Here is a 15758-nt window from a genome sequence, read left to right on the forward strand (position 1 = left end):
ACTCACTAGGTGGGGATGTACACTTGCTTGAGTTTGCTGTCTGCCTCTGCTGCCTTAAGTCGTTTCTGAGAGAAAAAACATTTACCTGATATAGACATGCACAATTCAAATGTAATAGTGCTCGTTTGTGTTGTGTGGCTTGCTGAAAAAAAAAAAACCTGTTGAATGTAGCGGTCGGTAGTCTTCCACATGTAGTAGAACTGGACCACACTGGCAAGAGACTTCCAGGGGAGCTAAGGGAAAAAAATAGTTTACTAAAAGAGTACAAATGCAGGACACAAAACTCTATTATTCTTCTGGCTAATTACTATTTTCAGACTTGCTCTCCTATTTATTTACCTACCTAAACTTTCAGTTAACTTTATAAGAAATTTTGCTCAAAACATATGTACAATACAGAATAAATAAACACAAGCATTCAAAGCACACTTTGCGTTGGAGTTTTGTTCTTCTAAATTTTGACAACCAGATTCACATTTTACTCTAAATGTACAGTAACCTCCGAAAGTATGAACATCCAAACATTTTCTTTAGTTTAAGTCGACGACTGACGACTGAATGAGGAATAACTCTGCATCTTTGGCTTTGATCACAACTCTGCAAATTGACCATCTTGGCAGTGAGTTTTACCAAGACAGCCAACTGAAGTCAGCAGTTGTGCATCTGTTGAGAGCATGGTTCCAACCCTGCGGGCCAAAATGACTTCTGTGGAGCTGAGGTTGTATAACTGAGGATGTGACTGATATCATCCTTCTCTTCTCCAAGTAGTTGCAAGTTGTACACAAATGGAGGTGTGCTTGGAGTCATTATTTTTAAGGGCTTTCCTTGAAAAACTCATTAGCACCGTACAGTGAGCTGGAACGAGAACCATGTTGGTTAAGTATGACTTGAATTCAGTAAAGATCACCAGAGATGCATGTATTAAAACACCCCAAAGCAGGGCTATTCAAATGGCGGCCCGCGGGCCACATGCGGCCCAGAAGCAATACCTGAGTGGCCCAACTTGTGGTTCAGCCTTTTTTGGCAGAGAAAAACCATGAAAAACACAGTTCGCGAAAATGAGCTCAGAATTCCTACAGTAGATCAGATAGTGAATGCAACACTCCACGTAGCCTAGCCAACCCACAAGGCAGCTCGTTGTTTTGAAAGTTACTGATAGAACCATGTTAGCAGCTCAACTCCAACTGAAAAAGTACATCTCTCTCAACCCTCAAACGAAAAATTGATGATGAAAACCGTCGTTTAAAGCCTGCCTGGGCGGAAAGATACCGTTTTATTTTACCACCAACTCCAAACGCCAAACCTATTGCAAAGTAAACACACTTTGCAATGACACTGTTGCGGTACTTGAGGAGTATAATATCCGGAGACACCACCTGGAAAAACACCGACTTTGATTTCATTTCAAAAGGGAGACAACGTTTTGGGACCAATATATTCTTTTTAGTATTTTAAAGTGAAAAATAGAATTGCTGTTACCTCAGGTTCTATTTATTTAGAGACGTTTTTATTGCACTTTTTGATGTTCTTATGTCAGATGGGTTAAAAGCGGAGGACAAATTTCGTGTGTATGCATGTATGCATGACAATAAATCTGATCTTAATCTTAATTTTATTTCAAAAGGGAAAACTATTTCATCACCATTGATGTGCACTTTTTGTTTTAATACCTGAGCTATTTCAGGAGTGAGAGTATTGCAACTACCTCAGTTCATTTAAAAGTTTCGAAATGTGTTTTACAAAAATATGAGGGGAAATGATGAATAAACATCACATGTTATTTCATTATATTTGTGTTGGTTTGAAATTTGTCATTACCTCCTCCTTACTGACCGCTGAAAATGTCCGGCCCAGCTTAAGGTCGGTTTTAAAATCTGGCCCAACTGAATTTGTAATTGAATAGCCCTGTCCTAAAGCATCACTGATCCTCCCCAGTGCTTCTCTGTGGGCCTAGCACACTGAGGAATCCTACTTCAATCTTAGTGACAGTGACTTGTCTTTTTAGTCCAAAATCCAATATAGATGGGTCCTTGGTCCACTTAGTCTCTTCCTCTTGTTTTGGAGACGTAAGAGTGGTTTCTTTCTGAAAGCTCTAATCTGCAAGCAACCACCTGGAGCTGTCTAGGAACAGTTAAGAACTTGTCCCACACAGAAACTTGACCTCTAGGATTATCCTGGACTCGCCACTGAGGGGCAGGTTAGAGCATGCCCACATGGACATACTGATATGAATATTTTTGCTTTAAAACTCGAAGTGACCATCTTGTTTCAAGGAAAAGTTCCTTCAGATTATTATTTGGAATGAATGGCAGAACAAGAGAACAGTATTGTGCGTTGAACCTGATCTTTCTCAAGCCGACACTGTAACCGTATAACTTAAAAAAAAAAAAAAAAAAAAAGATTTCAAAAGATGCTTCAGAACCAACAATTAAGGTTGTCTTGAGAAAACCCAGATATTGTGTCTGAAATATCAACTCTAATGTTACTGTAAAATTGTAGATAGAGTCGATACCTCAACCTCAAAGCTGTGATACCAAAGCGTGGAAATTTTCAAGCATATTGGTCCTTTCGGAGGGAACTGTATATTAGTTCTAAATGTAGCCAGAATTGGCATGTTTTCGCTGTGTGCAAAAAAGTTTAAAAAACAGCCTGTATGCATTTTTTCACTAATATTACCAGTAGCAAAGTTACCACAAACTTATTGTCACAAAGAGAAAAGAAGGAAAGCTCACAAAGTCCTGGCGGATGTCATTGAAGTCTTTGCCATATTTTTCCAGAGCTTCCTCAAACAGCATGGCTTCGGAGGCGCTCCACTCCTCCATCTCATCACGACAGAGCACCGGACCCCCCTGGGGAACCAGGGTGGACATGGCTTTGGCCAGGTCATAGTTGTTCTTTTGCAATGTGTCCATAGCATGGAACTTTTTTTTAAAAGGGGAGAAAAGTGAATAGGGGGGAAATATTATAACAGATTTAAATTTTCATAAACTGGAAATTACAAATAATCTATTGATACATAAATAAATAAATCATACACTTTGTCCAGATAAATAAAATGACAAGACATTAAGTGTGGAAAACAGTGTTTCCATCATATATACTTTGAAATGCCACTATTCTATTTACAGAGCTTTTAATATGAAACAACTGATACCGGATGTGGACACACATAGGGGAAAATAAAAGAAATACATACTCCTACATACTCACTAGTTTAATAGATCCTCACAAAACTATCTAAGGTCCCAGTCTACTTCTCAATTCAAAAGTGTGTTAACGTTTATAACTTCAACATGACTGAGGCGGAATATCCAGTGTGTAACAATGAAAAGGATACACTAAATAGTAGCCCGTGAAAAGCATGGTTTGAATCGTTACATAGTGTTTATGTGCCCCTCACCAGTGTTATATCTCTGGAGGCTGCAGCGGCACTCATGTGGAGGCTGGGCTGGCGGATTGAGCTGCTACAGTCCAAGGCTCGAGCAAATGTACCCACCGCTCTGAAACAAACAGATCACAACCACTGACCTATTGACCCTGATTATAAAACTCATGAGCATCTGTGTTGTAAATGGTGTCTACACAATAACCACTAGAGGGAGTATTTGACTGATGAACCAAACCATTTGAGGTTGGTAAATTCTTCCAAAAGCCAAACATTACATCATTTTCAAATGTATTAGTAAATAAATGAATCAATCAATTCATTAATTAATCTAAAGTCAAGCTTAAGATCAATAACTAATACCCTTCAGAACTTCTCGATGACAACAGCTTTAAAACTACATGTTAAGTTATTACAAACATCTGATTACAAATGAACTGCAGGGAACCCAGGAGAGAAAAAAAAAAAAAGTGGTTGCAATTCATGTATTTTCTCAAGAAAAGTGGCTCTGCTGATAGCAGGTTCAGAATTCGCCATGGCAACAGGATTTAGTAATGGTGATGTAGCTGGGAGTCAGATAGCAGGGAAGTGCTACCTTGCAACCACCAGGAACTGGTCAATCTGCGGGTCTTTGAGCTGGTTGTTGGGGTCCCAGACTTTGGTCTCCAGCTTCTCCTGGATCCGGTTATCAGATTCACCTGTGAAAGGGAGGAATTGATTTCAGCATCTGCTTCTGGGCATTTAGGAAGGTGAATCCTTTCCAATCTATCATTAGTTTAAATCTCTTACATGCCTTGAAAGCATTTATGAAGCAAATTAAATGAGACTTAAGTATGGCTATTACATCAAGTTTTGAAAGTGCTGCTCACCTTCAGCTAGCTTGTCAGGAATCTCAGCCTGATATTTAGAGCCGACACGGATCTCCCCCTGGTCTGCCAGCAGTGTCTTCTGAACAGGGTCGAACACCAACGAGTAGAAGAAACAGTCCTGGACAGAAGACTTGAAGGTTACAACTATGCCAAAAGCTTTGTGCTCCAACCGCTCTCGTTGGGCCTTTGTAATATGAAACTCAGATGCTAATGACAGATAGTGTGACTGTGCCTTACTTCTTTCTCGAGGTAACCAGCCAAGACGTCAGTTTCATTGAGGAGCGTGACGTTACATTTCCCTCTGAGGAGACAGTGAGGAGCAGAGGGGATGTAAAGAATATTTCTCAGAAGTGAAATTAAGGGTTTATCTTAAATAAATAAATCAAATATGTCCAATTTAGGACAGTTCATCCATTTTTTTGTAGCTTTTGGCCATTTTCAATACTAAAAAATAAGGCACCTGACTTCCATAATCCTATGACGTTTAGAGACAATTTTCTATGTATGGATTTTCAACTAAACTATTGACACTAGAGTCCGATCCAAAATGACCACCATGTAGAACACATGTGACCGTGTCCAATTACAGATTTTTGGGTAAACTATAAGTACTTTCACATGTCATTGGTTATCACACAGGGTATTTACTCTATGCTGGATGGGCTGCTTTTAAAAAAACAAAAAAAAACCCTGAAGAAATGAAGAGTATATTCACTTCTCCAGCTACCACTACATCACTGGGCACATCTGTTTTTAAGAGGATTGATTACACTACCGTCTACCCAAAAATTTCAACACCGACCCAGTCTGGCAAGTTTGGAGTTGTAAACAACTTGAATCTGCTGCCAACAAATAAGGACAATACTGGTGCAGCTTCTTTTGGATTGATAAAAAGGTATGAGTGACAAATTTTCTTAAAAGAACATACAAAAAAAATGGACGAACCAAAAACAACACTGCCTTAATGTATGAGAATGGCTGTAGCAAGGATGATTTCCTCCGTAGATCATCTCCAACAGTGCTTGGCACACCAAGGACTTTGTCAGACCTGCAGCTTACTTGAAAACCTGCCACTGAACACGTACCGTATGTGAGTAGCAGGTAGAGATTCAAACTGTCGAGACAGGAACAGTTCCCTGTGTTTGAGCTGGTGTTTCTGTTGTTCCGACAGCGTTGGCTGCTTCGACTCTTCCTCAAATTCTCCTACAAAACAAACACATTAACATCAGCACTGCTTTTCTACTCTCATGGGATGAAATGTTGTGGCAGACAGCAAAAATTTGTACAGAATTCAAACACGTTTAACCTCTTTACATAAAGATGTAAAACACATATATGCAACTTATAGGCCAGGATCCCACCAGGCAGAGTAAACCACAAGGTCACTATTGCACTTCATGTAATGACAACAGCCTAAATGAACTAACTAAGATTATTAATGCAGTTAGAAATATCCTTGGTTCTAAATATTTATATCCATTTATTTAAGTCTATTTCATGTTCACTAATAGAGATGCAAGATACAGGCAGATTTCAGCTGTGGGTAATGTTCTACAGTCCCTTGGTAAGTCCCATTCAGGATGAAAATCCATCTTCATATTATTTTTACATCAGCTTGCAATGTTTTGTATGTTCATGAATAATGATGTTTGTCCAAATCCCTGCTATATGTTTAATAAATCATAATTTTTCCATGTCAGACAAGAAAGTTTGGCTACTTGACAAGGAAAATTTATTGGTGACTTGTACAGAGGTCTGATTCTTGTCGGTCTGAACATATCCTTAAGTTTTATTCCACCAAATCCACAGATCTTATATTTTGCTTCATGTTTGCTATCACAACTGACAGAGTTAAAAGGGTCAAATAATCAGGTCAAAGAAAAGTGCTTTGAATGCTCTAGTGTTTAGTTTTCTCTAAGAAATACAGGAACTATAAACTGTGGACCTGATCTTTGCCATCTAAAATGACACACTGACCCACCGCTATTAAAGGACAAAAGCAACACAGTTATTTGACACCAGAAGAACCATATGAAACCTATGGTTACATGCGGTAAGATATGATTAAATTAAGCTACAGATGGCTGTGGGCGTTTGTATGTCTGTTACTCAGCTGCTAGATTGCGCATTCCTAATTTCAGGCGGGTGAATAATTTGTTGCAAGGAGGGGAGGGCCTATTTTGCTCCATCTCTGTGGACTCCGCCCCTGCACTCAGCCACAGGAAACCCTGTGAGTGAGGGCATGGAAGAGAGAGAGAGAGAGAGAGAGAGAAATATAGTGAGGACAGTACTTTAAGCCCCACCCCTTTTCCTGTTAACCTCTCAACCCCCTCCTCCTTCCTCGTCTGTCCAGCTTGTCCCTGCCAAACTAAGTGGGAAACCCTGTGCACCAAACCTGAGGCGCCCATCACCCCCCCACCCCCCACATGTATCCCCAACACACACACACGCACCCACACACATATGTATACAGACACACACTATAAAAGCAACACAAAGACAAACACTCATTTTATTCACTGACAAAGACACAAGGAAAGTCAGAATTAACTCGTTGCATGCTGGGACCCTCTGGGATAGATCAAGGGTCTTTTGTTCTACACAAAAGACGAGTGTGTGTGTTTGCATGTAGATTGAGGAAGAGAAGGGGAACATTGGTGAAAAAAAAAAAAAACTGATGCAGATAAAGCTATTTAGAACAAATAAGCAGAAGCAGTTTGAATTTATGGTTCTACTTAATTGTAACAGAACCATAAAAATAGGACCAGAGCTGCCCGACCTGGGAACTCTTTGGACTTGGGCTACGCTACATTGCTGGATTCATCAAGCTGTTACCAGTGACAGGCTTCAATCATTCCGACATAGGTCTACATTATATGTCCCTTCCAGCTTCATTCAGACTTTCCCATGACAGTTGCAGAGAGAGCCAGTGTGGGCACTTGAGTCTGGACAGTGACAAGCGACATATGATGCATGTCAGAGTTTTCATATTACAGCATAACAATGACAAATGCCATGTTCATTCATATCAGCTTGGCAAGCACACTGTGGTTTTGCAGAATATAGTTGTGGTAGATGAGATCAGGTAAAAACAGGCTGTGGGACAAAAGACTTTTTCAAACTAATGACATGGTTAGTAGTTAACCTCTGAAAAACATCTTTCACTAGATGAGTTCACTCAGTGGGTCTACATGATGAGATTAATTTGATTATAGCTATAGTTGGGTTATGCTCCTTATCTGAGCAAGAGTAATTATCCTTGTATATATGGCGGTGAATGAATGGAATCATTGGCACAAAGCATGTCTTACCCCGGTATGATAGGTGGCGCTGTATCCATTTCAACTACTGCTAATAGAGCCACTTCCGGTTGACCACTTCACCACCACCACCACCAACAAAAACAAACTCAGGCATTCGAGAAAGATGGCTAACGAAGAGCAAGATGAAGCTACGTCCCTCTACATTTTGTCTGTGATGAGCTGCTTATTGGTGAAGCACCATGTGCTTCACCGTCTACAAGCATGTTTAATTTGACTTTCAACCGAGTTATCTCGGGGTCTTAATCCGACTGCGAGTAACCCGATCCAACTATTTGTCAAACTAAGGTGTCTACATGAACTTAATAACTCAGTCTTATTGTAATTTAGCCATTAATCCGATTATTTCAGTGCCATGTAACCCCACTGACTGTCTCCACCTCTATGTCAGACAGAGGCCGCAGCACAACCAGAAATGAAACAACCAAAATGCAGTAAAAAGAATGAAAGAAAACATAACACCCTTCATGCTTGTTTTTAACATTTTCTAGTTGATTTGACTCGTGTGCCAAGAGAAACCGCATAGGATCCGCACCAGTTTCTCTTAGGGCAAACCATGAAGTATGAAGATTTGAACAGTGCCATCACTATATTTGGAACTCTTAAGAAAAGCAGATCCAATCCAAAGTTGTGGATCCGTTAATTCAGCTACTTACAGTCCAGACTTCTGTTGTGTTTAAAGTTATTACTTCATGTTGCTCGATTCAAATTTTAGATGAGGCTAACATGTTCAAATGCCATCAGACACTGCTCTGAAAAGGACAGAATTTTTGAAAACGGCTTTAGACTCAATTGCATCTAGCTTTTAAATGTCAACAGAAAAATTGTTATGAAACAGACTTTTTCTTTGGGAGAACACCATGCGACCATACCACACAGTTCAATCAAAAACCACCAGGTTAAGCATTTAGAACACTCACTGTTGAAAGAGGGGGGGCACAATTCACAACTTAGAAAATTGTGTTTTTAAATTGAAAATGATAATTCTTGACAATGAAAAGAACTGCAAAAGAAAATGTAATTTCACTTTGCACGCTATAATGAATTGTTGTAGCAATATGAAATGAGAAATCTGATCTCCTCATATTAAACTGTACTACATAAACTGTACGCAAATAAAAAAAATCTTTCACACGAAACATGGCTCTTTCCTTAACTTTTACAGGCAAACCTGAATGAAACTCAACAAACATGAACAGAAAAGTGACCATGTTTCAATGACTGCATACCATTGCTTTGACAGACAAATTAAGGGATTTTGTCATCTATAACCTGTTAAAAGAGATGGCCATTGACACAGGGAGAGTGATAACGATTCAATCCCTTTATATTGTTCAGACAAACCCTTAAGATGGAGGAAAGCAACAAATATTAATGCAAAAATAGGATAGAGTAAGACCTGTAGTTGAGGTCATAAGTGGTATTTCGCCAAAATGTGTATAAATCTCACTTCTTTGAAGAAGCCAAGTTTAAAAAAAAAAAAAAAGAAAAAAACTTTATTGTGTCAATTTGTTCAGTCTTGGTGCTGCAGTTTCCCATCATTTATTGCATTAAAGGAGAAGTTAGTTTTTTTTTTTAACCTGAAAGTCGGCGTCCTTCGGAAAATATTTAGATCACTCGAGATCCGCGTATATCCATATAACGGGAGAGAACAGGGCATAGACAATACAGCCTCTAAATAAGGCATTATCTGTCTTTATTTCACCAATACTTTAAGACGAATGAATGAACTCTGTGCTCTGTGACGGTCGGCTAACTTCACACAGAGTTTGCTACTGCTAGTTTTGTGCAACATGGCAGGATATTTATCAGATTTTGACGACGTAGATGACAACTTTGAGTACGATGGACGTCCTTACCGGAGTGAATGAGCTGTGCTGCAGCGTCGCACGTCGATGAAGTCATCCCACTAGACCAGTGATACTCACAATTTTTTTCACAAGAGCCACATTGGCAGAGCAAAATCAAGGGAAGAGCCACTTTTACGACAACATTAAGTCCCCTTTTGCAAATACGCATTTCTACATATAAAACATCCCACAAAAAAAAGAAAACAGCCAATACATTTTCAATTCAGACCACATTTACCTTAATACTGGGGATGAGCGGAAGCTGGCATGCACGTCCTTGACTTTCTTCATGTTGTATTTGTAGCTTGTTGTTGTAATCATAGTGAGACATTCAAGATGAGCATATTTTTTGTGCTGGTTTTTGCCCTTTTTTAATTAAAAACCGATCCATTGTGCCTGCATCTCAAGGTACACCCGACGTTTGCCTGCTCGTCCCCTCTCTGGGGTCTTCATGCTGATTTTTGTTTGGTTTTTATGCTGGTTTATGCCCTTTTTTAATTAAAAACCAATGCATTGTGCCTGCATCTCGCCCAGGCTAACGGATCTTGCGTGCGCAGCGGTCAAGTGTGACCGCATGTGGCTCGCGAGCCTCGCAATGAGTATCTCTACACTAGATGCATGTGTAGAAAGCCCCCCTATAGCCCTGGATAACAACAACACGGCAGCTCTGAGCCAAAAGTGCATTAGTACGCGTTCATTCATCCATTCATTCGTCTTAAAGTATTGGTGAAATAAAGACAGATAATGCCTTATTTAGAGGCTGTATTGTCAATGCGCTGTTCCCTCCCGTTATATGGATATACGCAGATCTCGAGTGATCTAAATAGCGTCCGAAGAAACTTCTCCTTTAACTAAATCCAACCTGTATGGATAGAGCGCCCTGGTTTGTGTGTTAAAACGTCTTTGTCTGGAGCACTGTAGGCCAGCAGGAAGGGGGGGGCTGGTGTTGGCGGTGGGGTGAGTGATATAAGTGGATGTGATCCGTCTTCAATAGTCTGCATGTCATTAGCACCACCTCACTGTCTCCTCCCTCCCACTCTGTAGGCTCTCTGATCACGCACAAGGACAATGGCCTCATAATAGGCTGGCTCACAGTGGGGCACAGAGGGCAAGAGAAGAAGCCACAGTGAGACAACAGCAAAAAATAAATAAATTGCTTAACCGAATTTAAATCATTATTAGTTTATATTTTACAAAATGTTAGATCTGAGTCGAGGGCCCATGGTTTTCAACTGATAAGCTTAACATTTATGAATCCAGTGATATAATATGAACACTGCCTTAACTTGAACACTCCAGAATAAGGATGGGAATCAAGAACAGGTTTAAAATTTTCCAAAGCATCAGAATTGTATGTCTCTGAGTTTATCAATTCCTCTATCGATGTCGGCGGATTCTGTCAAATGTGCACCGTTTGTACAACAAGCAGGGCTCTCAAGACAGCACTGAATATGAGACCAACGACTTACACTTTAACACTAATTCCTTTATCCCACACAGTGAAAAACTAATTCAAAACGTACGATGCTGTGGTATAAAAAGAGACGACAATGCTGGCAGATGTAGAAATCTCCAGTCTTGCCAACTGAGGAGATTTCTAAAATTGCTAGAGATCACTGCTCCGCAGCAGAAACGCCTCCTGCCTGCTGCCCTGCTTGAGCAGCATTGAGCTTGTAGGAGGTTGTGAACTGTGAGAGAAAACGTTGGGCACATTCTGTCACTTTCTGAACTTTCTCTCTGGGACACCATAATACATGTAAATATGGCCAAAATTACTGTAGGGAGACTGCAAGTACACAGTGGTTTTAATACAGGTATTTTATCAAATCTGAATAGCAGTCTAGAAATGTTCTCAAGTAACAGTTGTTGACATTTTGTCTTAATATGCTGCTTATCAGTAACGATTTCAGATCCGTCTGGCAGGGTGACAGAAGAAACCGAAAAATATCCGAATGAGAGAAGCTTTTTTTGGGGGGGCTGGACAAAGCAAAATGCAAGTGCTGTGATGACACTCTCTGTACGTGCAGCTAAGTGCCATTGTTTACCAACCAAACAGATCATCTGTATCAATAAATATCCTGCTTTATAACAAAATTAGCACCATGGTCAGCACATTTTTGTTTGATTTAAAATGTCTAAATGAAAACAATATCATCTCTTTTCCTCCTTTTTTGATGTTAACTGAGAAACTGTTTCTACAGCTATAATTAGCTCAGCTCAGTTAAAGCCCTTCACTTTGCACAGGCAGGCAGATGTGATGAAATCTCTTCAATAAAGCTGAATTAACTTGTCAAGTTCCTTATTGCTATTCTAATCAGTTTAATATTATATCTTATCTAACTTACATTATTTCTATAGAGTTTATTTTGTTGGGATTTCAGATAGTAAGCTGTTGTGTTGATGCTGAAAATGTGTGTAATATAACTCAGAGAAAAGTGGGTCAATAAGGGAACTGATAAAGAACCTGATCAATAAGAAAAATCCGTAATGGTATTAGTATCAATAAATTTTTATTAATTTCCATCCCAACCCCAGAAACACATGTAAACAAGGACTGTTTGCTTTAAGTGGATGTTCCTCACAAATTATGTGTTTGTCCAGTACAGACATTCAAAGAGAATGGCCAAAATGTGATAGTTTGGAGAATTCAGTGTGTGTGCTGATTATGTTTGAAGTTTCATAGTCTTTCCATTATGTCTGCCTGGGCTGGTTCAGGTAGTGGGAGACCCTCATTCATGGCAATATTGTGCAAAACGCCTTCTCTGGGCTATAGAGCAGCACTCTATAGTTCGCACCTGAAAGAAATGTCAAAATATGAAAAAAATTGGTGAATGCGCAAGTTCTCTTAAATCACTTGTACGCACGATTTAAGAACAAATCTGTTCGTACAAGTGGTTCTTGGATGAGGCCCATTGTCTGTTTTGCTTGAGAGAAAATGGCTCACATCAATAATTCTCTGAAAGAGCTGGAGTTGAGAGAACCTAGACAGTACCCGTGTTGCACAATTTATGCTTTATGAGCAGAGAGAAGGCACTTTTGTTCACAGAGCTCACACTATATAGAAATCAAAGAATGAAAACAGGTTTAATATCTGATTGACAATAACCACAACAACAAGCCTGTTTACATCTGATGTTGTTAATGTGTATTTTGGTGATCAGATCACAAATGGACAGGTTTAAGCGTATTTTTGTTTTTACATATGTTACGGGTGCAGAGATAGAAAGAGAGAACAACATGCAGCTAAAGGCCCAAGCTGGCTGTAGCGAGGGATTGTAATCTCTGTTCATGGGGTGCCCACCCAACAAGTTGAGCTACCTAGCATCCAAATTGTTATGATATTATAGATATAAACAACATGTTTCAGTATCTAATGAGTCACAAATATAGCAGTATTTCACAGCTATATTAACAGGCTTTGTACAATGGAAGGAAGCACAATAAATTTACTGGTAGATTTGTGATGTTGCAGAACTTATTGTTGCATTGCTGCTGACTAAATTTACATAAACGGAAACTTTTAAATTCTACAGTTGTGAATATGTCTTTGTGCGCCATCAACATAAAGTAATATTGCTGTTATAGATATTTGAATTTCAAATGAGTCATTGGCTTCTGAAGGAAAATACTATTGGATTATCACTAGTTAAATTATTCAACATTTTTTTTCAAATTTCAGCCCCCTTTCTTGTAATCTCACATGGTCACATATGTTTAACTAAAACCAGCCAGCAGTGAAACTTTCTTTTTTGTTTGGCAAAATACATTTTAAGAGAAGTAGTCCAATAAATTATAATCTTTTTTTTTTTTTCAATCTTTCACTGCTTTTTCTGGTATGGATTTTAGAGTAGGTCTGCCACCTTCATGGAATTGCATCTACGCATGATGCCAGAATGTGCAGAATTTGGGCTTTCTACTTAAACTGCAGAGTAACAATTGATCTATTTTGTGAATACTGACACAGATTTATGATCAGAAGGTGAAAGTGGCAAGTTAACAATCTCTCTCAGCGGTTGTTATTCGTGAACGTCGTGGAGTTTTTACACACTTGGGATTTTTTATTTTGTGAAGAACCAGCACTGCGAAAGTTTGAGGGCTGCTAACCTTTTTAGAAGGACTTAAGTTTCATGAGTAACTAGGGTCAGTGGACATTCAGTGGATAGATTTTGTGCACAGTAACTGGGATAAAGAGTTGAGAATCCCAAAAAACACCTGCCTCACTATGCACCTGGTAGTTTTACAAACTCTTACTGGAGACAGTTTAGATTGGAAGACACATCAATACACTGACTGCTGGGCTGATTTGCTCCTTCCTCTGCTGGCATGAGGGATTCTAGGGATGGTAAATGATTTTTGACTTTTCAAACAGTCATTAAACAATACAAAACAAACAACCCAATCAAATCGCGTATTCAACCGTTGCTTGATATGACACTAGTTTTACTTGTAGTAAGGAGTTGCTTACACGACAAGATGGTGATAATGCACTGAGCCATTTGACAACCGCCATGAAAGCAAGATATGGTTGCCTCATCACTGTCAGGCACAACGCATCTGACACTGTGAGCTTTGATGCTGAAGGTGGTCCAGCAAGCGAAACATGTCAAACTGAAGACCACACCTTTAAAACGCTACTGTATGGACCTCCTTCAAAAAACAAACTAAAATGACAGCCATTACAAACTCTCCCATGTAAAGCTAGCATGCCCTAAGTTTATCACAACTATATACCATCATTTGAGAGTGAAATACACAGTGCACATTTTGTTTTGGAAAAGAAAAGAAAAAAAAAAAAAAAAAAAAAAAAAAAAATCAATAAAAGAATATGAAAGTTTGTGAAAAGCACAGCGATGTATGAAACATTATGTGGAATAGCTAAAGAAACACGCATTGAGAAAACAGTAACTAGACGCCACTTACGTTTTGTTTTTTTTAAAATGTGTATTTAGCGTGTTGCAGAAGAAGTAGGGTCGTTATTAATTTAAAAAATGGTTTAACAATTCCCTGTAATCAGTAACAAAATTTTAAACACACAACGAGGATTTATCTTGGCTGAATCTTCAGCAGCACAAACTAGATATTATATCCAATGCATGCAGTGTGTGTTTTTGACAGCACATCTTAACAGCTAAAACAGTGAAACTTTATCTCTGCTTTACTTAGATTTAAATATCAGATTTAATTTGTCTTTTCTAAAATCATGATCCATCCCTACTTTGAACAAAAAGTGATAGCCCTAAAAGCTGTGAGCACTCTCTGCAACAATACATTCCCCTTCACTCCAAACTTTGTCACTGCATTGAAAGGCGTTTCTGTCAAAATTACTACAGAAAGTCTTTTTGAGTATATACTAGGGGTGGCCATTCAATTAAATTTTCTTAATCGATCGTCGGGAGAATTAACGATCAATTTTCGATTAATCCTTAAAAACAAAATTATTAATTAAAATACATTATTGAACTTTTTATACATTAAAAATGCAATGAAAATAAAAAATACAGCGTGTTTTTCTATGATTAGATCTTTATTACGAGAAGAACAACTCTTATGGCAGTTAAAATGACGTTCAGTGGTTAAACTTGCACTGCGGCGCTCTAAAGCAGAGGAGTCTGCAGCTGCGAGCCGGCCGCTCTTAAACACAATTGACCAGTGTTGTATAAAGTACTGAAATCTCACACTCAAGTAAAAGTATAGGTACCCCTCCAAAATATGACTGGTAAAAGTCCAAGTCACTGACTGAAATGTTACTTGAGTGAAAGTCTTAAAGTATCCGAAACGTCTTGTACTTAAGTATGGGAATTACTGTAAAAAATAGATGTACTTAAGTAATGTAATGAAAAGTATAAGTAAAAAGTAAACAAGGCAAATGCAGTTTGAATGACATTTTTTATATTTTGGTAAACTTTGAAGGTCAATTACACTTAAAATCTACACACAACCAAGTGCAGGCAACATTTAGACCAGGTTTAGACAGAAAATACAAACTTTGTGAACCTTTAAGTTTTTCTTCTTCACGTAAGGTCAGTGCTGAAAATGAGGCGTACATTACACCATTAAGAAAAAAATTAAACAAAAGAGGCTGCTACTGTTATTGCCATCATTATAAACAAAATTTAAAGAAAAAAATAAGAGAAAACTGAAGCTTATCTGGCATCTGAAGAGGGAGTCCAGTTTGAAACCCCTTCTTTAAACCTTTCTTAAAAAAATAAATAAAATAATTCAGTACAGAAAATGCGGCCAACATCACCAAGAAAAGTACGATTACTGTACTTCACAAGCTATAGGAGGTGCACACACAACCGGTCATTATACAAAAGAAAAAAGAATTGGGAGG

At 38.7% G+C, this 15758-nt stretch overlaps 1 protein-coding gene across 1 annotated transcript in view; it reads right to left on the minus strand.

Annotated features, from left to right (window-relative positions):
- mta2 (metastasis associated 1 family, member 2) overlaps positions 1-15758 on the minus strand; it is a 33999-nt gene that overhangs the window by 7634 nt on the left and 10607 nt on the right. The window contains exons 4-11 of the mRNA XM_075450540.1: positions 5340-5457; positions 4492-4555; positions 4255-4372; positions 3981-4083; positions 3401-3500; positions 2733-2921; positions 159-233; positions 7-65 (exon numbers count right to left, since the gene is read on the minus strand). Coding sequence (XP_075306655.1) covers positions 7-65; positions 159-233; positions 2733-2921; positions 3401-3500; positions 3981-4083; positions 4255-4372; positions 4492-4555; positions 5340-5457 — 826 coding nt within the window. The remainder of the gene's footprint in view (positions 1-6; positions 66-158; positions 234-2732; positions 2922-3400; positions 3501-3980; positions 4084-4254; positions 4373-4491; positions 4556-5339; positions 5458-15758) is intronic.

The sequence above is a fragment of the Odontesthes bonariensis genome, chromosome 19 (assembly GCF_027942865.1).
Source record: "Odontesthes bonariensis isolate fOdoBon6 chromosome 19, fOdoBon6.hap1, whole genome shotgun sequence".
NCBI classification, from domain to species: domain Eukaryota; kingdom Metazoa; phylum Chordata; class Actinopteri; order Atheriniformes; family Atherinopsidae; genus Odontesthes; species Odontesthes bonariensis.